Genomic DNA, 25082 nt, shown 5'->3' on the forward strand with positions numbered 1-25082 from the left:
AAAAAAGAGGGGGGGGGGGGGTATGTCTATTGCAGATAATCTTGCTTTTGTGTGGTCTTATCAGTTCTGCACCTTTAGTGACATCTTTCATGGTGCACATGGTCTTACCATCTTCACTCCCCCCCATCCAACCCCCCTCCCCCCCACCCCCAGTGTCTCCCATGAGTACCCCAGAACCTCTGGTGCTTCTTACTCCACCACGGTGCCTGACAGCCAATCGCACGCAGCACGGCGTCCTGCTCACATGGCTCCCTCCAGCCAATCACTCTTCCCCTGTTGACCGTTACATCATGGAGTTCCGTCTCGGGGAGAGATGGGACATCCTGGATGATCTGATCCCAGCCGCTGAAACGGAGCTGATAGCCAGAGACCTGGTCCAGGTAAGGAGGTCATCATACATACAAAGAGTATTCTATATTGGCAACAGTGAATAGCTATTATACAGAACTGGGTTGAAAAGGTGTCTAAAATACTTCAACTTTTTCTAAAAAGTGGGGTTTGCACTTTTGGGACCATTGACCCAGGTAAACTTAATCAAGCACAACTCAGTATTTGAAATGTATTCATATACAATTTGAACCCAGGTTTGCTATATACTGTAGAGTGGCAACCGATTAAACAGAACAGTTGTTATCTCACTGGTTGTATCAGTTGGTGTTGGTTGATGATGGTGTGTGGGACATGGACTGTAGAGGTGTGTGTTGGGGTTTTTCCCTTGCAGGAGTCGTGGTATGAGTTCAGGGTGATGGCTGTCATGGATGACCTCATCAGTGAGAGTAGTAATGTTGTGGGAGTGTCCAGCACAGGTAAGTGTGTCAACAAGTTCCTCCATTACACACAGATGTGTAGTATGTAATGGATAATACTTTGGTTTTTTGCTAGACTGAAATAGCTCAATCATTGCAAATATCTCCTTGCAAATATCTCCTTTAAAGAGTTAAAAGTTTACTCTAAAATTGTCTGTAGTTTACTCCATACCACCAAGACAGTATTTATGTCAATGCCTTGCTTATTTGTAAAAATGACAGAAATGTGATTTTACAGTGAACTATCGCTTTCAAGATTAGTGATGTCAATGTTTTTCATGTTCCTACCTGTCCGTTCCCACCCACCCTACTGAAACCCTGAAACCCTGGGTACGGTACCTCTCCAACCCCAGATCCTTTTCCCCCTGCGGAGGTAACTGATGATGGCTTGGCGCGGCCAGTGGTAGCAGGCGTCGTGGCAACCATTTGCTTCCTGGCGGCGGCGATACTATTCAGTACTCTAGCAGCCTGCTTTGTCAACAAGCAGCACCGGCGCAAACTCAAACGCAAACCAGGTAGGCCTCTGACACATGCCTTCTGTATATTTTCTTTTTTGGGGGCAAGAACATTGACAAATGTGACTGGGTCTGGTTAAAAAGTCCACAAATCTGGCAACATCATTTTTCTGTTTTTCCAGATTATGAAAGGGTAGATTGTAAGCTTTCAAATGATGTGTCATACATTGAAATCTGAAACAAGTTGAAGAAGTCATGGATATTTGAATGTTGATACCCTCCAAATCAGTGAGCTGAGATATCCAGCCTCAAAGTCTTCACTGACCTTTTTCACAGAGGTAATGGGTGGGAACAATAGCTGATTAACTCCACCCCAACGACTCCCTCAAGACAATCACTCCCCCATTCCACTACCTGTCATTATTTACCTGTCATCTGTCAGCGGGGTTGTCAGCTAACCCTCAGGAAACAAACTTACAGGGCTGACATGTTTAAATTGCTAAATAATAATAATAATTCAAGATTCATGATTTTTTTTATTGCCATGTGTGCCAAAAGTTTATAGAGAGTAAAATTCATGGCAATGGAAACAAATTGGCAAGATACAATTGAGCAATACAATAATAGAATGGTAAAAAATAATAATGTTGTGTCCGTGTGTATGCATTTATCATTAGGCTATAGTCCATAAAGCATCTAGTCACTAGTGGGACTTCGGTGTAGTTCCTTCCTTCCCATCCCATCTGGGCATCAAAGCTGTAATAAAAAAAGAAGACAGAACATTTAAAATGATTGCCCACTGTTACCGACACACCACTTTTACGAAATACTGCTATGTTCATAAAATATAATTGCTTATACAATGACAATGACAAATACCTGAAGTGCTGGTGACTCACACCAAGGTGTCATCTCTCAGAACCTCTCACCTCGTCATTCGGTAACACAAATTTCAGGTCAGAGGTGTGGACACTTCTCTAGTGTCGGTTTTCCATAGACTCTCAGTGGACTGTACTACTTGTTTAGTAGGTCTGCAACAAATGTATTTATTCATTATGTTTTATCTTTGACAACCTATTTCTTCCTCCCACCATCTCCTATTAGTTTTGTAGAGGGGTGGCATAATTGTGGTGAGCAGTTTCAGTGGTTTGATAACTGACGCTAACAAAGGATCTACCTTACTCACAAAACAACAAATAACTGTTTGGCTACCCTAAGTAAACAACACAAAATCCTAGTAAACAACACATGTAACTCACTAAAACGTACCCATGAACACAGCAGAAGGTCTGTCTGCAGACGACTGTGCCATGAATAGGGAACTGATGTGGAGATCAATGTCTAAAATTCCATTGTCTTCTTCGTCATCGTCAGATTCTGAGTTCCCGTTATGTATAGTCCAATATGAAGGAGTTCATTAGAGCGGAGAGCTCCACACTGCCAGACTTTTGGGGCATTTTCGCTGAACTTTGAAGACCCACCAAATATTGACTTTTCGGACTACATAAACATTGAACATATCTACCAAAACTTTAGACTCTCTTCTTTCATCAGAAAAAGAAAGTTTGTTTCTAGCCTCTTTGAGTGTTTAGAAATCGGCCGTAGAACATAGGGTGGTTTCAGCAAAAACACCTGATTTTGACCAATAAACAGAGAAAACGAGCTTTTTCTGCAGAACTTTTTTTTTTTTTTTTTTTCTGCACTTTTTCTGTATCGTCCGACTCTGAACTGTTTGAAGAGTCGCGCGATGGCCGCGATGCTCCGCGATGCTCCGCGCCGCAATGCTCCGCGCCGCGTTTGCCACATACCCTGATCCGTTTCGCCATTAATACAACCCACAGCAAGCCACTTCCTTCTCCAGGCTTTTATCGAACTACTGCCCCCATCTGGGACCGAAATACATTACACCCAAGTCTGAAATTCACTCGCTAGGTGTAGAACATGTCAATAACGCGATCCCCGCGAAAAAGAAAAAAAAAATCAGGCAGTCAACGTTACTATTCTATAAGACGCCAATTGGCGTCTTTGGCAGTCAATGACTTAATTGCCCACTGTCTGCCTGCTTCTGAAATTCTGTCATTAGCGAGAGCTTCAGCATCCATTTTGTAAACTTGTCAACAAACAGGTCCACACGCACATGGCTACTTAAATACAGCTGGGGTGGGTGTGGCTACACACACTGCCACACTAATACTAATACCCACCTGACTTTGCCAGCTAAATGTAGGTATTTAGTGAATGTAAAACTATTGGTTATGATATCGAGTGGGTTCTTCATCGCTTCATTTGTCGTCCTATGCCAAAACCCCCCCTCAAAAAAAATCACAACAAGACTTGTTTGGCTCGATTGCAAGGTTTCACAGTTTTCGACATTAGTGCCTTTTAATGAAACAGTGTCACAAATGTGTTATAAAGTATTATCCGTTGTATTCTCTATTGTATACATTCTAAATCTGTTGTTTTCTCCCTCAGACCCTCCCCTGTCTGTAACACACTTCAGGAAAAGCATTGAATCACCGTAAGTACTAAAAACAAAGCCAGACACAAGAGAGTGCATAAAACATTAGCCAGCATTTGTCTGTAGGCACATATGCAGATTCACAATGCAGCTGTTGCTGTATTGTCATCAGATAACAACAATGCTCTTCTACGTTGAAGAATAAGATTTGCAGGATTTGTTGTTGCCGGAGATAATAACAGTGTTTTAGGGTTTGTTTGTTTGTTTGTTTGTTTCAGGGTACTACCTTTTAGGGTTTGATACTTACCGTACTTATGAATGAGTCCTGTTTGTCAAGGACAAGGTGGTTCTGTCAGAACATGAGTTTGATTACGATTGGGAGTAGTTGTGTGTGGATGTATGTATGAGGGAGTGGCCCAACACCCATTCAACCTTCATTCTTAAAAGGGCTTCTGATGTGTTGATTAAACCATTTGCATTCTAAACATGATGTGTCGGTTGCCTTAGCAATAAAGTCAGTGCGCCAAGTCTAGTTGCAATGTGTACAAAATGGAGTCGAGTTGGGGCGAATCAATAACAACGACACTCTAGTGCATGTTAATTCGTTCAGCTATCTTTAAGAATAGTTCTGAACTAAGAGAAGTGAGGCCGTTCCACTGGATTCTATGCTGGTGCTCCCTCCCTCCCGTGTGGAGACAGATAGTATAGGAGTTGCCAGGTGACCGAGGCCCGTGTGGAGAGAGATAGTACAGTCGTTGCCAGATGACCCAGGCCCATGTGGTTTGTCTTCCCATCGCAGGCCTCCTCTCACCCCCCTCCCCGGGTTAGGGCCCTGCTGGGACGATCCACCCAGGAGCAGCTACATGCCCCCACCCGCCAGCCCCCTGTGAGTGCCCGGCCTGCACCATGCTACTGTCAGTGTGTGCTGCACTGCACTGCCTTGTGTTGGCTCGGCTTGGCTTGGCTGCATGGATAGGCATTGTATTGCATAGATTTTGACTGCTGTTTGCTTTGGTGCTCCGCTGGCCTAACCGCATGCACAGTATTTAATGCGCCGTACTTGTGTTTTTGCATTGGTTCAGCTGCATGTATACAGTACAGTGTATACGCACTCAATGTGTGTGTATGCTGTAGCTGACTGTGTGTTCACTAGGCTGCTCCTGGTGTTGGCGAATGATTCATGGTTGGGTGTCATCTGCTCTTCCCTGATGCCATAAAAGCATTTGGCACAGCATTATGTCCCCAAAAAGGCAGATTTTAACAGATTTTTTGCCATTTTGCCCGTTTTGAGCGAGTAAAAAAAAATCTTTGAGATGGTTGTCATGGCTGCTCAGTTCACTCTGGCCGTATTCATTAGCTGCAGCGCTAGGCTAGCAGGATGCTGCTGCCTTGCTGCACTGTGTATTATCATAACACAGTGAGTCTATGACTGCTTTGACGTGGTGCCATGGCTTTGGATTTTGTCATCTGACTGGCATAGGAATGGAACACACACCGTGGATGATTGTGATGGATTGTTATGGATTATTAGTGAGGATTTGTGAGGGGTTTTGTTATTAACCACTCCTGTTGAAGCCTCTGTTATTGTCTGTGTTGGCACCATTAGGCTGTCATCCGGGAAGATCAGTCCAGAGAGCTCCCCTCCATCACGTCCCCAGTCTCTGTCCTCGGAGGGGGCCCACGGGCCGGGCCTGTACGTCAGGAGACTGCCCAGCCCTCAGAGGGACAGGGAGAGGGACAGGGACAAAGAGCTCTCCTTCTACAAGAAAACCAAGCGTGCCATAGCCAGCAAGAAGTACAGCGTGTCCAAGCACGAGGCCGAGGTCACCACCCCCATCGAGCTGATCAGCCGCGGGCCCGATGGACGCTTCATCATGGACACCAGCCCCTCCCCGCCCCACCACCGCCGCATCCAGGGTTTCCCGTTCGCCGAGGAATCCGACATGTACCCCGAGTTCCGCCAGTCAGACGATGAGAATGACTTTGACCCTGGGCCCCTGCCCCCCATCATGGCCACGCTCCGGCCCCAGCTCTCCCCGACGTCCTCCAGCCTGGAGTCCTCCACGCAGCCCCCCACCTACAGCCCCCGCCTCCACAGGCCCACGGAAGGTATGAGCTTTGTGGAGGGCAGTGGGCTACACGCCTCCGGGCAGGCCCCCGCCTCCCGCTACAGGGGCTTCCCCCAGGGCCCCTTCTATGGGTATCTAGGCAGCCGCGGTGAATCGGGGATCCCGCCACCTTTCTACATGCCTGACATCAGCCCGCGTAGCTCCTCTCTGTCCTCCCCTCCCGGCACCGCCGAGGGGGGCCCCTTCGGTTATCCCTCCATCCCTGAGGAGAGCGGAGAGATGGAGCTCCATCATCAGTACACTGCCTCTGGCCATTCTCTCCTGCACACACACAGCCCTCCCTTGCGCTCGCCTGAGAGCTGGCACCCCCACGAGTTCCCCTTCCTGGGTCTGGAGGGGCCCCGCTTCATTTACCCACCTCACCACCCCTTGCATCCTCATCAGGACCTCCCTGACCCTCCCCCGTACCCGCCTCACCCTCTCCCCCCCAGCCGCCTGCACCTCCCCCCCCTGAAAGATCCATCCAGCCCTGGGCTCCTGCAGCTGGAGGTCCCAATGGCTGGGCCGGGCAGAGACAGGCCGCCGGGGCCCCCGGGGCCTCCAGCTAGTTACTTAGCTATGCAACAGGCCCAGAGTCTGGGCCAGCTCAGACACACGTCCCATGGTATGGGCGTACCAGTGTTGCCTTACCCTAGCCCGGCAGCCCGTGCAGGGAGCCCAAGCACAGCCCCCAGCAGCAGCAGTCCTCAGTCCTGGCTCAGCCCGAGGGCAGGCCGTCGGACAGACGCCACCTTCCCCCCACTAGTCCTCCAGCCCTCACGCCTCTCCCCCCTCTCCCAAAGCCCCCTTAGCACCCAGCCCGGCTCCCCTGACATCTTAGTGCGCCCCCCGCCCCGCCCCAGCATCCTCCGCACCTCCCGCTCTCTGGAGATGCCTGAGATCACCCTGCACCCCCAGGCCACCGTCAGTTTTTCCCGAAGGTCCTCCCTCGCCACCTCCACCTCCCCCACCCAGGGCCAGGGTAGCAGGCGGCCCAGCCCCAGCTACCGCCCCCACATGTCCTATGCCTCCACTGCAGCCAGTTACCCCTCCCAGTCCCCCTCACCCCCACTGGAGGGCAGGGATGTTTTCGGGCAGAGGCCGTCCCAGAGAAGGACAGAGGAGGAGATGCTGCCCTCAGAGCCCTCCCAGCTCCAGATATCCACCTCAGGGTAGGTGACCTACATCCGTAGGGAAAGCAACGACAACACTAATTTACAAAGGAGACTTTACCACATGAGCACTCAATTCCAAATTTATTCCCCACGTTTATGTAATGTTTCTTTTACTGCATAGGGATTATTCATATTTGACACTAATAAAATGCAGAAAGCATGTATTTGCATTTGGAACATTTGATCAGTTCATTTACAGTACACACAGTAAATACAAATTACGAAATTCACTTTTTGTCAGTAGCCACTGACATCAGGGGATGATGCAAATTAGAACATTTGTATTTTTAAAGTGTAGGTTTCACATAATAATAATCGCCAAATTTGCTCATTTATATTTAATCAACCCGAAAGCATTAGCTCACAATGTTAGAATTACAATGATTACATGTTGCAATAACTACTGTAGCTTCATTGGCTGTTAGCAGCAAATAATCTCAACTGAAAGATGTACATGTGTGTATTTTCTGGCCAATTTATGCCTATGCTTTTCAAATGTGACACGGTCTGGTCATTTGGGCCACAAGTCGGCAACTAATCAAAATGTTCAGACTTTTATTTTGAAACATGGAAATACATTTAAACGTTGTTGAAAATCACAACACAAACTCGCTAGTCAAGCCAAAGTACTGCAATGCAATGGATTCTGTGAGTAATCCCCACAGCTACCTAGTTAACTATAACAGGCTCACAAAACAAGCTGTGTTAGTTGATTAGTGAGTGTGTAATTGATTTTCAACAACGCTGAAATGTGTTATCATTTTTCGAAACATAGTCTGAACATTAAATCAGATGCCGACTTGACCAGACCGTGTCACAAAATGGTGATAAAATTAGAGCTACACTTGAATATTTAGCTTATAGGTGAGACCTACACTTTAAGTCAAAAGGTTGAGTGCCTTAATTAATCCATTGCTCAAATTAATATAGAATGTACAATGTAGCCTTATTATTGACAGGACGTTCAACAACATTATACATCAGATGAGATCTCTGTTCCAGGAATGATTTATTTACTCACAGGCCAAAGCAGATTATGCTATAATTCTGAGATTGACTTTAGATTGTCTCCATAGTAACGGAGACTAGCCATATCAGGTCTAATGGACATTAGCATTTGATACTTACTATTACATCAAAATAGTCTGATAGTTTGAGGCCCTCATCCACATGCACTCCCCAGGACATGTTCCATAGCCCTTGAGTATCAGAAGAACATACATACTGTACAGTACTTGAGGCGCATTTAGAGTAACATCCCCTAGTGTGCCCTTTGTCTACCTATTGTCCACTATACCTAAAAACATCCCACTTCCCGTCACACCCACCTCTTCCAAATCTCGAAATCCCAGGAACAGCAAGCAGGGTTAGGGTCAATTGATTGATCTTTTCAAATCACTTCCTGGATTGACTGAATATAAATGGGATTGACCCCAACCCTGACGGCCAGGGTAGCAGGCAAGCGATGTTCGCCAGATCCACTCATGATCCGGTCGTTTTGGGCTGCTGTAGCGTAGGGCTTCTGGTCTGTACAGTGTGAGGAGCTCAGGGGTCTTACCTCATCTGTTTTTGATTGATCTCAGCTATCTGGGCAGCGTTGTTGTGACCCGGTCCCCTACGCCGCAATAGGTAAGGGTCGGACCCATGTCTGAGAGGGGAGGGGACAGCAGGGGGAGGGCTCTATTCACTCTCTCCTTTAAAGGGGAATTGCTGACTTTGGGTTGTGCCTCTTTTACTGGATTCAAGTATTTAGCACTAATGCTAACTTACAGGTAACATTTTCTATACAGTTCCTTGCCACAACATGCCTGCTATCGTGTAACTGTAGCAATTAGGCTGGTGAGCTGTTTTGGACTGTTGGAGCAGTGTTTGAAATACAGGCATGTTTTCCTTGCACAAAAAAAAAAAGTCTTGAATCAATAGAGGACCCAGATTACTGATAGGATTAAGTATTCCCCTTTAAAGTTTTGTTCCATGTGCAAAATACCATGCATGCCTTCTCTAGATATGTCTCTTTGACTCAAATGAATAACAATAATTACTCAGACTAAAATTCCTCGTCACATTCGTCGTCTTAAGTGCTTTCGTTTTTCTGTCATGTGACTGTTTTTAATGGCCATTTCCTCTTCCTGTCATGTGACTTGTTCTTTAACGGCCATTTCCTCTTCCTGCCATCTCCTCCGTCAGCATGGTGAAGCCTCTGTACGCAGTGTTCATGTTTATGAAAGTGTGCTGTACAGTGTTCATGTTTATGGAAATGTCCTGTATCTAACACACTATACCACTCTGCACACAGTATTTGTGATTATGGAAAAGTATTGTATCTGACCAGGACTGTTGTGTTTCTCAGATGTGTCTCCCTCTTCTGCTAATTGCTCTCAATCTCTCTCTCCACAGTGACAAATGAAGGACATCATCTCTTAAGCTTTCTGTTCCGATGAAACAATACCATTGTGAATATTTAACAAAAAACATTGTGTTTTTGGCACGAGAACTTGTTTTAATATATCGCCAAGCCAGGGTGTGAAGCTGGTGTATTCAGTCCTTTGAATAGAAAATAACATGGAGACTCATGAACCTGAACCTAAATGTTTAGTGTTTATAAGGCTATTTGGACCTTAGTATTACTGTTTATATCTTTCTATGAGAGATGCACTTCAAAGAGTTTTCAGTGTGAGGTAAAACTATCTTTATTAAAAACAGATTTATATTTCTATGTATGTAAAGCCAATTATGATTTGACAGGAATTAACAATATGAAAATACTTACTGTAGATACTGGTCATTCTTAATCTTAACTCATAAAATGAAAATAGTTCTCACAGGAATTTCCCAAAAATATTATGGGAATCCTGTTGGTTGCCTTCATGAAGAAACAAATCCGCTCAGATTATATTTACATAAGAACAGATATTACACATAACGTACAGTAAAGGAAAACAGGAGAGTATAACAGTTGCTATAGAAACTATATATTTACAGGCAACAGACATTATTTTCATTTCATGGGTACCGGAAATGACAAAATATTGACATGTATTTCTAAAAAAGATTCAGATTAATTGAACTCAGTCTATGGTTGGGGCCTTTTGGAATGAATGTCCCTTGTTGAGGTTTCACCTTGAGAGGGTAGAGCACCCCCAGTGGTGGTTTTTAGTAAAACACTGTGTGTTGTGCCTCTCTTTTCTTCTTCTCAGGGAGCATCTAGGTGCGTCTAGTGATCCTGCCGGGTCTGAGAGCTTACAAGCACTGCTACACCACTGTATTACAAAAGCCAAGAGTGTGTCTGCCAACACCAATAACAATTCAACCTCCAAGAGAAGAACAGGTCAGTCTCTTGTGTTGAGGACAGGACAGGGTGAAGATGAACCAATGCTCTGGTATGCGATAATCAATCTATCTGTCTGTCTGTCTGTCTGTCAATCAATCAATCAATCAATCTATCGGTCTATCTATCTATCTATCTATCTATCTGTCTATCTTTCTGTCGGTCTGTCTGTTCATCTGTCCGTCTGTTCGTCCGTCCGTCTGTCTAACAACACATCATCCTGCTCTGTACTGTAGGTGTGTCCCCCTCTCAGACCCAGCAGCAATCCCCGACAGCCCCGCCTGGAGAAGATCTCTACCTCCACAGAAAGAGGAAAAGGCAGAACAGGAAGAGCCCGTATCTCTATTTGACCTCCCTCTTGCGACGCAAATGCGCTGCGGAGGATCAGACAGGCATTCTGGCCAGCACAGACTCCGAGGGTCCCAACTACGGGACTCTACACTAACCAGTATGGCCAGGCCACCCACCACTGTCACCGACAGCCCAAGCCATGGGACTCCACCACATCAACCCTTCTCTCCCCTGTAACATTCAGTATCTAGCAGTGGGTAACCTGTCTCTAGCATTTTTCTAATAATTTAATGATTTGACAGAGTCACACGGGTCTCCTGTGTGCAAAAAAAACACGGCTCTGAGAATATGTAATGTACATACATGAAATAATGAAAAGCGGGGAGAGAAAAATCCTCTCCTATTGTAATAAAAATGTGTTGATCTAAATAATTCACAACACCTTAAAAAGTTCAACTCTGGTTATTAAGGAGTCTGACATGTTAGGTGTTTCAGTGACACAGTGTACTGTTAAAGCCTGGTGCGTCCTTGTACAGGGACATTAGTCTACCTTTCCTACAATTCAAATAGTGTCAGTATCTAACACAGGGTTCTTATCACAAAATATACCTCAGAGTAAGCGCAGAGATGCTGTAATTCTTGTGGTATACTGTACGTATTTTTTAATATGAAATGTATGGGGGGAAAATGCTATATTAAATCATACACTTCACACATGAAATGGATGCTTTGACCTGAATTTGATCTGATTTTGAAGCTTTTAGTATTGATCCTAATCTGCATATTTTGCTTAATCCCTAAATACAGTAATATCATCCAATGCAAAGTATGGTATGATATTAATAGAATTCAAACCAATAAATATCCTCACTTTCTTGCATGTTGGCTTGCAAGTGTTGGACCCTGTGGTCCCATTCAGTAATGATGAGACCATGGCCTTCTTGTAAAGACAGAATTATGTTTGTGGTCATATAAGACCAAATCTACACTTTGGGTGAGAACAGGGTGAGGAATTGTGATGGGTATTGCAGTGTTTTTCGTTAGTATGGAGGAAACCTTGAGTCATTTGTGAAATATGGCACATCTCTAGGTGCCTTGTTTGCCTTTTCTCTCTTGTTTTTGAAAACAGAATTAACTGCCTTTTCCTTCGCCTTCTCGCTTTTTCTCTTTCGGGAGTCAGAAGCCCTAATTTTAGCTGTGTACTGAATTTGTTTTCTCTGCCAAGGACACCTGAGAGAAAATGAGGGTGCATTACTCTTCTTGATTTGTTTTTTGTAATATATATATATTATATATATATATATATATATATATTAAATGGAAACCTGTGTTGACTGTGTATATCCTACTAATAGAACAGACATACAATGCTATAACAATTAGTGATGATAATGTTGTTCATTTCAGGTTTCAAAATGTAATGTTAAACATAGATTCGAAAATACAAAGAAATCAAAATGTATTGTGTCAATCGAAAAAGTACAGAAGTAGTTCTCGTGCAGAAAGTCAAACTTTGCCACTGATGTTCATATTTCAAAACAACTATATATTGACTAATGGGTTGACAGATTTGAGAATAGGACCTAATTGCTGTTTCTTTATTGATTTGGTTTAATGTTTGTTAGATGATAAAGTATTTGTTGCATAACAAGGTAACATTCAGAAGGTGGCTATCTCGACTGTTTATCTCTTTAACAACTGTATATTACATGCTAGCTATTTCTCTGTATGTTTATTCATTGTAAGACTAACCGATAATGAATGTATGTTTTGCTGTACAGGAAATGAATGTCCTGATGTCACAGTACAATTAATTACCTGACCCATGCAGTGGTACTAACTGTAATTTGAATTGGTTAGCTGGCTAGTTGGCACAATACTGTAGGTCCATTTTTATTTCACTTTCTGTTACCACTTTAAACAAATTACAACTTAGAAAGGTTTAATGATACCCTTCATAAATCCTACATAGATGCCTCATAAATTATTCATGAGCACATTGGTACTATAAGGGTGTTATAACAGGTCCTGGCATCTGGCTTTTTGCCGCATAACCCTTTTGCCTAACTTTATGTAGCATGACATGTTGCCTATAAATGTTTTTATGAAGCATCTTTGTAGGCCTTAAAAGCTCTTTGAAGGCATCCTAAAGGCTTTAAACTTGTAATTTGTTTGAAGTCTGAACCTGTTTTCTCTATCCTTGCTGGGGAATTTTGACAAAATCTTGACTCTAGCTGGTTAGCTCAATATTTTTAAGCCTGGTTGATGGCTTCTGTTTGTACAGTATATTATTCTCACTGTAGACAAGACCTCTCAGCTTGCAAGATTAATCATTAGTAGAAATATTCATATTCTAAACCCAACTATCAAAACTTGGAGTCAGTTTCGTCCATAATTATAGAACACTATTCTATCTCTATGGTTCCGTCTCTATTGATATAGCAATTCAGGAGTTGAACTTGCATATTCACTTAATTCCCAGATTATGAATTAATTTAACCTATCTCTGCTTACCATACCATACAATTCAGTCATCAAGACATGAATTCTATCAGCCCATTCAATTCTCAATGTGTTTATTGTTTGTTTTTAGAACAAGTGAGTTAGTGAAGATTGACTGGAACCAAGTTGTTTGAAATTGCTACATCAAAGTGCATATTTTACTGTAGGAAATGGTTACATGTAAGATATGGGGGAAAATCTATATTTATAATGTATACATGGTGTATATTGTATTTGTAAAGAGGAAACATACCATGTTTTACAGAAAGATGTTCTTTGCGTAAAGGACATACAAAATGACATAGGAGATTCAAAGGAAAAGACATTATAGATTATATAAAAGTGTTTGCTTTATGGCTTTAAGTGGACAATGTTTATAAAACATCTTGAGGTGCCTAGTTTGTCATATTTTAGCAGACATTATTTTACAACAAAAAAATGAAAAAAGTTAATGTTAGCACAGTACAATGTATTATTGCCATCTGGCCTGTTGGCTGCACAATTTGGGTAGTAGTTCCTCTGATGTGTAGTATGTGAATGCCAGTTTCAAAAGCTTTAGAAGAATAATGTGTTGTATACCTTTTCTGGATCAAAAGCTACTTTTTTCTCCTTGTGAGCCTATAGATAGATTCACTCATGATCACTTGCCTTCAGATCTAAGGTCTAAGACCATGCAAACTTGATTAATGAACGGCTTAAAAACGGCTATATGGCATGTACAAATATCGTACAAATATCCAACTTAGATGGATACACATGGTATGAGAAATATTATGCTACATTGATTATTACATTAAAATGAATGAATTTGGGGTCCCTAGGCAAGATCTTACATTATGTTATTGGTGTTTTAGTTATGGAAAGGTGAAACAGTTGTAATTACCATGTTTTGCTACTTATAAGTCATATTTATCAAAATTCAGGGGTTGGCCTGTATTTGACATTTCTGGGTAAATGATAGACTGTGGCTTTAAGGAAATTGCTGCTATTTAGACAACGGCCATGTTTGACCTGAAACCCAAAAAACATATTCCATTGTAGCCTAATGATGAAGTAACTTGCACTTTTGTCTTTCCTAAAATACAACACTGCCTCTTTAAGACCTCCGTCAGATCTCATCCAGTGGCCATGTTTGAGAGGATCAATTTTGAGAACTTGTTGACCAACGCTGATCGGCACCTTTCAAAACCTGTTGCATGATGGGGCTAAAATCTTTCCTACTGTCCTACAAACATTTCAGCTGCTAGAGATTTGCTTGAGATTTTACTAGAGTGATTTTTGAGTGAGGAGACTACACAAAGCAGCAAGTGCCTTCATTGTGGGAGGCACTTTCATAACCAATAATTAATGTTTGTCTATCTTGAACAATACATGTGTGTCTATCTTGCTTCGAACAGCACTAAACACAGCTACTCAAAAATAGTATAAATAATAATATAAATTTAAAAATTTATAATTTCATTTGGGGGCCATATGCGTCACCTACTTTCCCACGCTTTGGGACGGCCTGATCAGAAAACAATACATTAATGATAGTAAAAAATACTTTTATTTTTATTTTTTTATTTTTTAAATTGTACGTGAAGCAGGGCATTCCTTAAACTATTAATCAAGTTTGTATGGCCTAAAGTAAGATACAAAAAGTAAAAAAAGACAAAGTTTCTCTTGGCATCACAGACAATGTTATGTGCTGCAAAAGAAGTTGTGTTTACAATAGTTAAAAAATAGGACGTAGTTGCTTTGAACATTATGACTTGGTGCTATGTTTAACTCTGTGGTGCTGTAGAACAGAGGTCTAATCTAAATCATCTGTGTTCGTCTAGGGCCACATTTTGCTTGTGTAAAACAGTGTGCAAAATAACCATACTATTTCACATAAACTCAAAAACATTGTTTAAGAATCATGCTGAAGAGTTTTTAGCTAGTTTTTATTTTTTCCTTTTTGCACAGTTCAGCGCTGTTTTGCTCAAGCAAAATTGGGTCCATATAGCTCCATCACAGGTCCTATTGATAACGTGGCGTTATTGAAATGAAGCCGATTGTATTGCATGTGGAATCAGACAGTGGCAATAGTGTGGTGTCATTCAAATATATAAAATCAAATCAAAGAGACTTCTAGCAATTTCACAAATTGTTTATTTCTATCTCTGCTACATACAACCTCTGTCTGTGCTTCCAGGGTACCCTCTCCAAAGTGTTGTATATTTGTGATGATAATGAGAATATTACCCAAGAGTAGATGGGAAAACATACTTCATGTTGAATTATTTATCAGTACTTTGGATCAGTATTAAATATCTAATAAGAGAAAGAGGGGAGGGCATCTGAGCGCATGGTCAGGTCATGAGATCTTTCTACACACTTCCTACAGGTCAAAACTCTTAATTGACAGCACTGTTCTCAAGCACACAACTGCAGGGGCATAACCTTCTAGCGTGATTTCTCCACTGTTGACGCAAAGTCTCCTACTAGTACTGTACAGTATAGCCAATATGAGTATTCATGGAATGGCGTATTTAAGCTAATTCTTCTCGTACACGCTTGGGAAAGGTATCCTGATACATTCTCAATGTAAAATGTTACTAATGTATGTAGTCTTCCGGGCTCTTTTGCTTATTCAACAGAGAAAAAAAAACATACAGTATGTAAGAGGGCTGTTTTGGAGGTATTGTTAGATCAAGTTTTGATTTCAGTTTTTCTGCTTAAAGCTTCTAGTGCATAAGTAGGGGCAGGTAGTAGGCTAATACCTAGAGCCAATTTGATTTAGATATATTAATCTTGCATGTAGAGACAATAGAAAACAGCAATCAGTCATAAACATCGAACCTGGTTGTGATCAAATATAAAATGTTCTCTGTTTTTCCCTGTGTACCAGCACTGAGAAACTAGAATGTATAATTACTGTACAATAGGCACTACATCTTTGACTGTTTTAGCTAACACTCATCCTCAAGCAAACCAGTAGTGCTAAAAGGAAGAATATGTGTTACATTTTACAGCATATTTTCATCCATTGAGCTGTGTGTGATGTTCATCTCATGTTTACATTCTGTATTTTATGTTTTCTTCTGCGCATAATCTGTTTCAATATGCCTTTTTAAACTAAACATGTATATCAGACTGTTCATATGTAAATATTCCAAAGCAAAAACATAAACATCTTTTACTTGTTTTGTGTTCTAGAATGATAACCTAATGATAATTTGGAGCTTCATCATTGAGTTATTTGATTTACATCAGGAATTGTTTTTCTCTTTGTGAGCAATTTACTCATACTGTATGGTGCTGTACCAAAGCCTTATGTAAAAAAAAAAAAAAAAAATACTAGTCTGTATTGGTTTCTCTCTTTTGCCACTGCTGTCCAGGTAATTGAATTATTGTCTGAAATCATGTGTTACATACTTCATGTTCAACTGCCATGGAACTTTGTTCTTCAGAATAAATACCGAACAACAACATGAACACACTGGCCTAATGCCACCAGTGGCCTAGATGGTGAAATAAAAGCTTATAACCTGTGGTATAGACAAGTGACATACGCTTCTGAGAAAAGGCATCAGCTTATTTTTAGTGGCTCTTGAGCGGTGACATAGACATACATACAGCATGATCTATGATCTATGGCATGTCCATGAGAGGTGGAAAGCAGCGTTGTATTCATGTCCCCATATGTCCATTTCCAACGCTTAGTCCCATATAATATTTTCCTCTCAAATTTTTGTATTTTGATATAATAAAAGAGGTGAAAAGCGCATGTTTGTGTGTTTGTGTTACTTACTGTACGATCTGCAGAACTTCATGGCGCCTTTCAGTTTAGAGATGTAGTTTCAACTACTGGACACAAGATGTGAGTGTTGGATAGAGAGTCTGGAGAATAAACACTACCTTATAAGATAGTAGCTTAATCATAAGATTGTTGCCAGATGTTACATGTTTAGACATAAAGGGACATTGATTTGTACACCCTATAGTTTGACCTGTCGTATGTTTTACAAGTAACGTTATTGTCAGTGTTCTGTACAGAACTTGAGTGAGTCTCTATGCAACTTTATTTCATCTATAAGAGGTAGCCTGTAGTGTTTGACTCACATAACATTTTGAATTTAATTGAATCTATGTCAGCCTCATTGTAAAGTAAGGGATGAGCTAGATAGAATGGTGACTGCACCAGCCCAAACTGTGGAAGGACACTGTAGATCAGTGGCGGACTCAGGCTGTTTGAGGGGCAGGGGTGAAAAGAAAAAAAGGGCACCTACTGCACAACATGGTACATCAGTGCACATGGTCAAATTTAGACCATTGGAAGGGCAGCCAATAGGGCACGTCCTCTCATTTTTTCCACTCAAAAGGGCACTTAAGTGAGACGTTTTTCAACGGTGGGGGCTCCAGGAGGGGCGGTCGCCCCCCCCCCCCTGCCCCCTCCGTGAGTCCGCCAGTGCTGTAGATACTCACATGAGTGAGGTATGTCATTACAGGACAGAACAACCTTTGCGCCCATGTTCAAATTCCTCTCTTCTGCTTGGCAAAAACAAATACGTTTTTGCACGACACATGCACCTGAGGCAATAAAGATAATCTCTTTATCGTTCCTCCTAAATAATGTGTGTATTGCATACAAGTATGGTGTAAGCACAGTATACAGGACATTCCTGTGTTTGTACATTCATTTACATGCTCATCCTTGATAACTTTACCCACAGTAATTCTTGCATACTGTAATTTCGAGTAGGCATAGCCTAATGCACAGACACAATGCACCAGCAAATACACAGACTGGATGTCCAATTAGAATACATATTTGATATGGTAAGGATAGGTACTGTAGGATTAACTCATTATTTACATAAATTAATGAATTACATGCTATCATAGTCTGTCCTTTATAGAGGACGCAACAAAACATTTTAAAGATGCACTTGACTTGGTTGCGCGCACGCGCTCAGGTTTTGCGCGCACACAGTGTCGGGTGCAGAGCAAGCTTAGCATACGTTACGGATTCTATCCGGTGTTTCTCTTGTAGGATATGATCAAGTAAGCCTTGATATCAGCGTGAACAGGGTTTTATGTATTATTATACTATGATGTTAGAGGATCAACGTTTTGTCATTGCTGTTGGTGAAGTAAAGTAGGCTGCTACCCACACATAGAGGAAGGCATCGCGTGGTGCCCTGCAGCGTTAACAGGTATGTTTAAAGGAACATCTCAATGTTACCATAACATGTATGGATCCTGTTTTGTATATTTGTACGAGTCTGTAGGAGTTGATTGCAATGCCCTTGGCTTTATTACATGCAAAGGCTACTTTGAATTCCAAGTTTCTACATGTTGTTGCATAATGTTGTTGTTATAAGACACAACGCATTCAATGTTGATGTAATGCGATTTGCTTTTAAACTGCCAGTGCTTAGCTTCTTGATTGCAGCAGTAATGATCAATACTTGATTACATACACCAATTAAGGAGGCAGGGCGAAGTATTTACTGATTTATCATACCTGGGCCTCTGCAGCAACCAATTGATGGTTTTGCAAGGATCAAACTTAAAATACGGTTTCTTACTCAAGCTTCTCACAATGTGGATTCAATTATTGACAGCCATGTACCCCTACCTTCCATTTGGAAAATGTCCCCAATGATCCACCATCAGGCATACGAATATTTTATATTTTCCTGATGATACACAGTTTGGCTGTTCAGTCTAGGATCTTTAATTATTTATAGCAAGTGATAATTTTGTGCCCTAATTCTAGACATTCAAAATGAAATGGTATTATGGTCGATAAACGATCCATCATTGGTGCCTCAGGACATACTGTAGCCTGGTCGTTCTTATGATGACCATGATGAAGACTCATTTTGGACTAGGTCCAACGTTCCACTCACTGCAAGGTCAAAGGTGACTTTGTCCAGTCAGGCGCATAGAGGCAGAGAATAGCTAATAGGCCTGTAGTGTATGTTTGGACTAAGATGGTGCTAGGGCTAGATTGAAAATGATTCCAGAATGACAGGACACTGTATTGTGTGTAGATCAATGTATTTTAGTCGGTCAGTCCTATCTCCAACATCTACCTGTATAGAAAGAGGTCATACCCTTATCTGTGATGGTTTGGACAACGAATGAAAGCTATAGTATGGCATTCAACATGTGAGATGATCACTCTGGTAGATTTTAAGAAGGTTATTGACTGATTATGATTTCCCCCCACAGAAGAATAGTATTCATGGCCTGGGTTTAACCCCCATATAGGCCTACTACTGTAGCCTACATAGTATTGGCATAATCTAGTAATAATGTGCAATGAATTTGGGTAGAAGAGAGAGTTATCAGCCTCAGACAAATATTGGGGGAGGGTTGTCTTGAGTGTAAGTTAATGGTCACAACAAGGTTTCTCACAGGTTTCATTTCCTTTTCCTGCTTCTACCTCATCATCAGTCGCGAGGAGCACTCACGACGACGGGGAGGTTGCCATAGCAACTCCAGGCCTGTTCCGCTGCGTATAGCTTTATTGACCGCATTCCAGAAAGCTCAGAATGAGAGCATGAAACTTTTCCTGAGCCAGATGGATCTGTAAGATACACAGGGGAGTGTGTCTATCAAAGCCATTGAGAGGTTGTTGATGAAAACAGTCCTGCCTCTTTCTCCACCCTGGTGTGTGTGTCTGTGCCTGTGTCTGTGCCTGTGCCTGTGCCTGTGTGTGTGTGTGTGTGTGTGTGTGTGTGTGTGTGTGTGTGTGTGTGTGTGTGTGTGTGCATGTGTGTGTGGAGCTCAGCTGTCTGGGTGGGGCCTGCTCATTGACGCCTGGGACACAAGAACCTAAAATAATTAGGTTGTTGTCTTCCAAAACAAAGTTCTTAGGGGCTAGCCTACTACATTTTTGATGCGCAACAAAGAATAGAATCATATATCTATCTTTGGGTGGTGTTCCCATTTAATAATGATCTCAATAAATGATGTGATAGAAACAATGATGTGTTCCAAACAATGTGCAGCATGGTTGCGGCGGTGGTTCCAATAGTCAGAGCAGATGTGTATGGAGGTGGTTGCTATGTTGCGATGGCGAGCTGTGTGTTGCGGTAAACAATGTATGACAACGTACCCCAATGCTAGTGACCTTACACACCTGCTGATACCCTCCCCTGACCCATCACCTTGTGCACTGCTGCCTCTATTGGCAATTCATGTGACATGCCCAATAAACAATAATTGAGGCTCCTACAGAGCTATAACAGGGAAACAGCAGCCATTTCACTCGTCCCCACAGCTCCCGTTGCCTCTCATTTGAAAATACTAGGGGGCTAGTGGGAATGTGGAGGTCTTTAGGAGGGACAGTTAAGATGTAGCCTGAAGAGATGGGTCTTCAATCTACTATTGTATTGTAAATGTGTAAACAAGCTAACGTTGTACAGCTCAGCTTCACTTGGCTCTGAAGTGTAATTAGGTTATTGATATCACTGCCATTGGCCTACATGTATGTGCTGCATTTGTTGAACATAACGTGTCTTTCTAGCTTCACATTCTGTGAAATTTCTCTTAAAAAAAAAAAAGAAGTGTGGTATCCTTCTCTTACACCAACCCACGGATGCTAATCCAAGTTTCATAAACAGCGTGGAGAAATGTTGCGTAGGTTGCCCTACTTTTCCTGGAATACCATGTAGGCCATCACCCATCAGACGTCAAAGCCAGATCTGTCTCAGTTACAGTCTCCTGACATCAGAGACACAGAGCTCCCTTCAAGTTGTGAAGATGTCTTCTGCCTAGGCCTATATCAGTAGCAGATCTTCTTCTTTTTTTCCTTCTTTTTTTTCCTAGTTGGGTATGTGTGATATAAGCAGTTGAAGGATTATCCTTGCATGCATGTTTTAACTTATTCAATTTAATTCAATACAACTTTATTGATCTCCATGGGGCAATTAGAGGGGCATAGTCAATGCAGGCAACCATATTCTGCATGTATCCAACAATTCACAATACAGCAATTCTCCACACCAACATGGCTAGGCCTACATAAAGCAAACACCATCAACACAGTTTAGTCCACATTTTGGATCACTTCCAGATAGAGTTTGAATGGTGGCTCCAGTATGTGGAAGGAGCCTTCACGATTGTATGTGCTTTTTTAGTAGTTTGTAGTCCATGAAATTGGGTCAAGCTTCTTTGTAGGACACCCAGATTTTTTGTGTTCTATGGAGGCAGTTTTTGTCTTTGATATTGAGGGAATGGAACCAGCATATGAATGAAAACATTAGGACGCTGTCAATAAATGAGTTGGAGAAAGTGGACTGCGAATAAATTAAGAAAAATAAGCGTATGTATGACTTTACTATTTGAAAAAAAGGTACTAGCTATAACCGAGTTATTCAGTTTGTCCTTGTAGAAAAACACTTTTCCGTAGGTGCCAGGTAGGGTTCTCCTAGGTGCAGGAACCATTTCCTTCTAAGTGTAGGCTATGTGTTGGTGGTGTCTGACTTGATCCATCCTTGGTGTCTGATGTCATGAAAATGAATTAATGGCTCACAGCTTGTTTTTGTCTTCATTTTGACATCACAATAGTGCCAGACACACTGTATTCGGCCTCATCCATAGAGAGAAACAAACATACTTCCTAATAAAGAAGCATCCTGTGCTTCACGTTGCTGCGGAATGTTACACAAGTACCCTTCTACCTGGTGTCAGTGTCTGGTCAAGCAGGCAAAGTCTCTTGCTTTTTCAACCATATTCCTTTCGGAGGAGGGGGGGGGGGGGGGGGGGGGGGCATTTTATGGCAAGCTGTTGTCCCAATTGCAAGGCATCTCAGGTTTGAAGTAATGGACTTTGACTGCATGACCAGACAAGACCAGAGTGCCTCTGTCTGCAACAACTCACTCCAGCAATATGAGTGAGGCACAAGATGTTCATTATTGAAAAGAAAACATTTTTATACGTGAAGGTCAAGCGTTATACAGTTCAAAATGTTATTGTGGAATGAATACAGTATAGCGCTTGAAAATAGAAATCAAGTTGATTCCAGTTGCACAAAGTTGCACTAAACATTGTGATGGTGCTACAGGTTATTTTGATAACATACAGAGGCTATAGAAAGTCAACACACCCCTTCACTTTTTCCACATTTTGTTGTGTTATAGACTCAATTTAAAATTGATTAGGCCTAAATAAAAAACTAATTGGCATCAATCCACACAGAATATCCCATAATGATGAAGTGAAAACACGTTTTTTGAAATGTCTGCAAATGTATTAAATTTGAAACACAGAAATACCTCGTGCATAAGTCTTCACACCGTTTGTTATGACACTCTTTTTTATTTAATCAATTTTAAATTGAGTCTATAACACAACAAAATGTGGGAAAAGTGAAGGGGTGTGTTGACTTTCTATAGCCACTGTACGTGCTATAGGCCTATCTCGAGGATGATATACAGTGCATTCAGAAAGTATTCAGACCCCTTCACTTTTTCCACATTTTCCATCTTAATGCAAGGATAATAGTTAATGTTATTTTGCAATTAATATCTTTGTTTTTAAAGGGTCTTTCATTTACACTGTTCCATTGGGCACACAGCAAGGAATAATAATATTAATATTATATAACATTGTAGAAGAGGTAGAATTGCCCTTTAATGTCTTAATTTAGGAGTATGTCAATGGCAAATAATATACATGAATATTTAACATTTTCTTTGTTCTTTGTGCTTGGACGATCCAAAGAAACACTAAAGAATTTCAGGTATTAGCCTAACCTTATTAATACTAGAAATGCTGTCCCCCTATGTGACTCAAGATATGACTTTGGGTTACAGCTTCCTGTACTATCCTTCTTTCTGCAAATAGGCTACATATGTCTTGTTGTCATAACGGGGTATAGAGGATATCCACTGGCAAGGTTACGGCAGCCATTGAGAGAGATGAGCTGAGGTGTGTGTGGAGTCTGGTTTGGCCTGTGTGTCTGGCTGGTCACATTGTGCTGAGTCAGGGGGCTGTGTGGAACTCAGTCAGCAGCACCACTGTGGCGCTGGGCCAATGGGCTGTTGGGGAAGAACTGCTACAGTAACGGCTGAGCTAATGTACTTGCTACTCCTTACTACTCTAAACATCTCCATGGTGATTAGAGGGCGTGAATGGAACTACCCAGTATCGATTGGTAAGGCATTTTAGTGCTGAGGTGTAGAACCAACAGGTGAGAGAAAAAGAATCGGAGTCATTTGTTTTTCAATGCGTTATCCCAAATTGTATTGCTATGAAGATGCCTTCGATAGGGGAAACGTTGTCTCCCGACAGATGACATCACTCCTAGTCCTTCTACCGACCGTAGATGTGTAAGTGTTTGGGTTGGATCAAAAGCCTGCACGCCTCATAACTCTCCAGGACCAGGGCTGGTTACTGGTGACTACCACACTATAGCCTAGTACTTAGATATGAACTCAACTTTCAGTACAAGTCTGGGCTAGTTGTGGGAAGGTAGAAGAGCTGTGGGAAAGTGCTGTTTGGTTTCGACCTGTCAGATAATTTCTTCTACTTGTTTTCAGTATACAGAGCTATAGTGATGACGGCCCTGCATTCCTTGTACACAGTCCTCTGTTGTACCATCCTCATAGGGGCTGTCACAACATTCACATGGTTGGGTTAGTTTGTGGTTCTCAGGAGCATGCCACACACACACACACACACACACACACACACACACACACACAAAACAAAAACAAAGGTAATTACTTGTTTACTCAAGTATTTTATTCTTGATAAAATAATAATGAAGAGTCCAGGCTTCAGCTAAGAAGGGGTTAATGTCTGGCAGCTTCCTTGCTAAGGTTGACTCTCTTCTCTTCTGCTCCCTCCCTCCCTCCCTCTCGTCAGTTGGCTGTTGCAGTAAGGCAGTATCATGGAGGCTGGCTATGGCGTTGCCGCGGAGATCGGGAATGCTGCCTCAGGACCCCAGGGAGAACCAGGAAGTGGTGACGTCCTTGAGGGGTGAGTTTACTCTCTTGCAGCTCAGATGTCAGCTGATCAGGTCTTTACCAATGTCTCACCTACAAACTTACGTAGTGAGGGTTGTGTGTGTGTGTGTGTGTGTGTGTGAGAGAGAGAGAGAGAGAGAGAGAGAGAGAGAGAGAGAGAGAGCTTTTGTGTGGGTTCAGCCTATATATTGTAGAGCTCCTTTGTCACCATAGGAAGAGGAGGGGGAGAGAGAAAGAGGGAGAGCGAATAGGGGAGGTATAGAGGTTGTGTTATTGTGTTGTTTACTGTATCAATATTTACTCCCTATCTACTCTCCTGTGCTGTAGAACAACTAGGTTGGCCCTCTCATTTAGATCTACAGATGAAGAAGAGCACCTTGTTTGTGTCCCAATGTTCTTGTTGGTATCGTATCATCTAAGTGGAGGGCTACAGTAGGAGGCTGAATGGATCCCTGCTTCGCATTGCCTTTGTGCCTGAGACTGGAGGGACCGATCTGAGTTCCCACCTCTCTTCCTCATTGTCCCTGATAAAAGTTCAGCTGAATGGAGCTTTTTCATCCTCCTCCCCCGGCACACTGACTCACATTTCAGCTGCAGGTTTTTGTGATCCCTTATGGGTGGAATGCATTCGTGACTGGCTCAAAGGGGACGGCTTTGCTTTCCTGAACAACACATACAAAAGGTGCCAGAGCGTTGTTTTGATCCCAAATGTGAGATGCTGCTTTTGCTAGTCTGAGTTGTGTTTTCAGGACCACACTGGTGCAATGTCATGCTTCAAGCCCCAGAAATGATGTTAATACATCTGGCTTTGTCACTTGCTCCCTCTGGTGGTTCTCATGGAAAATGTGAAAAGGAAATGTTTATGTGACGTGGATTCTGATTGAGCGTCTTCTTGCTCTCCCTCTCTCTGTCCTTCCCTTCCTCATCTTCTGCAGGGCTGTGTCTCTCTGTACACCCCCAAGTGAAGATGTGGCCCTAGCTGAGCCCCACATTATACTCAGCACCGT

The 25082-nt window shown here is 42.2% G+C and overlaps 1 protein-coding gene across 1 annotated transcript in view; it reads left to right on the forward strand.

Annotated features, from left to right (window-relative positions):
* igsf9ba (immunoglobulin superfamily, member 9Ba) overlaps window positions 1–10775 on the forward strand; it is a gene marked incomplete at both ends in the record, with an annotated part of 55644 nt that extends 44869 nt beyond the window's left edge. Inside the window, 8 exons of the mRNA XM_080526511.1 lie at window positions 154–380; window positions 722–806; window positions 1160–1321; window positions 3734–3779; window positions 4519–4605; window positions 5326–6999; window positions 10200–10330; window positions 10567–10775. Of these exons, the coding sequence (XP_080382637.1) occupies window positions 154–380; window positions 722–806; window positions 1160–1321; window positions 3734–3779; window positions 4519–4605; window positions 5326–6999; window positions 10200–10330; window positions 10567–10775 (2621 nt within the window). The remainder of the gene's footprint in view (window positions 1–153; window positions 381–721; window positions 807–1159; window positions 1322–3733; window positions 3780–4518; window positions 4606–5325; window positions 7000–10199; window positions 10331–10566) is intronic.
* Between the last annotated feature and the right edge of the window lie 14307 nt (window positions 10776–25082).

This window comes from Nansenia antarctica (genome assembly GCF_963989245.1).
Source record: "Nansenia antarctica genome assembly, chromosome: 3".
Classification (NCBI taxonomy): domain Eukaryota; kingdom Metazoa; phylum Chordata; class Actinopteri; order Argentiniformes; family Microstomatidae; genus Nansenia; species Nansenia antarctica.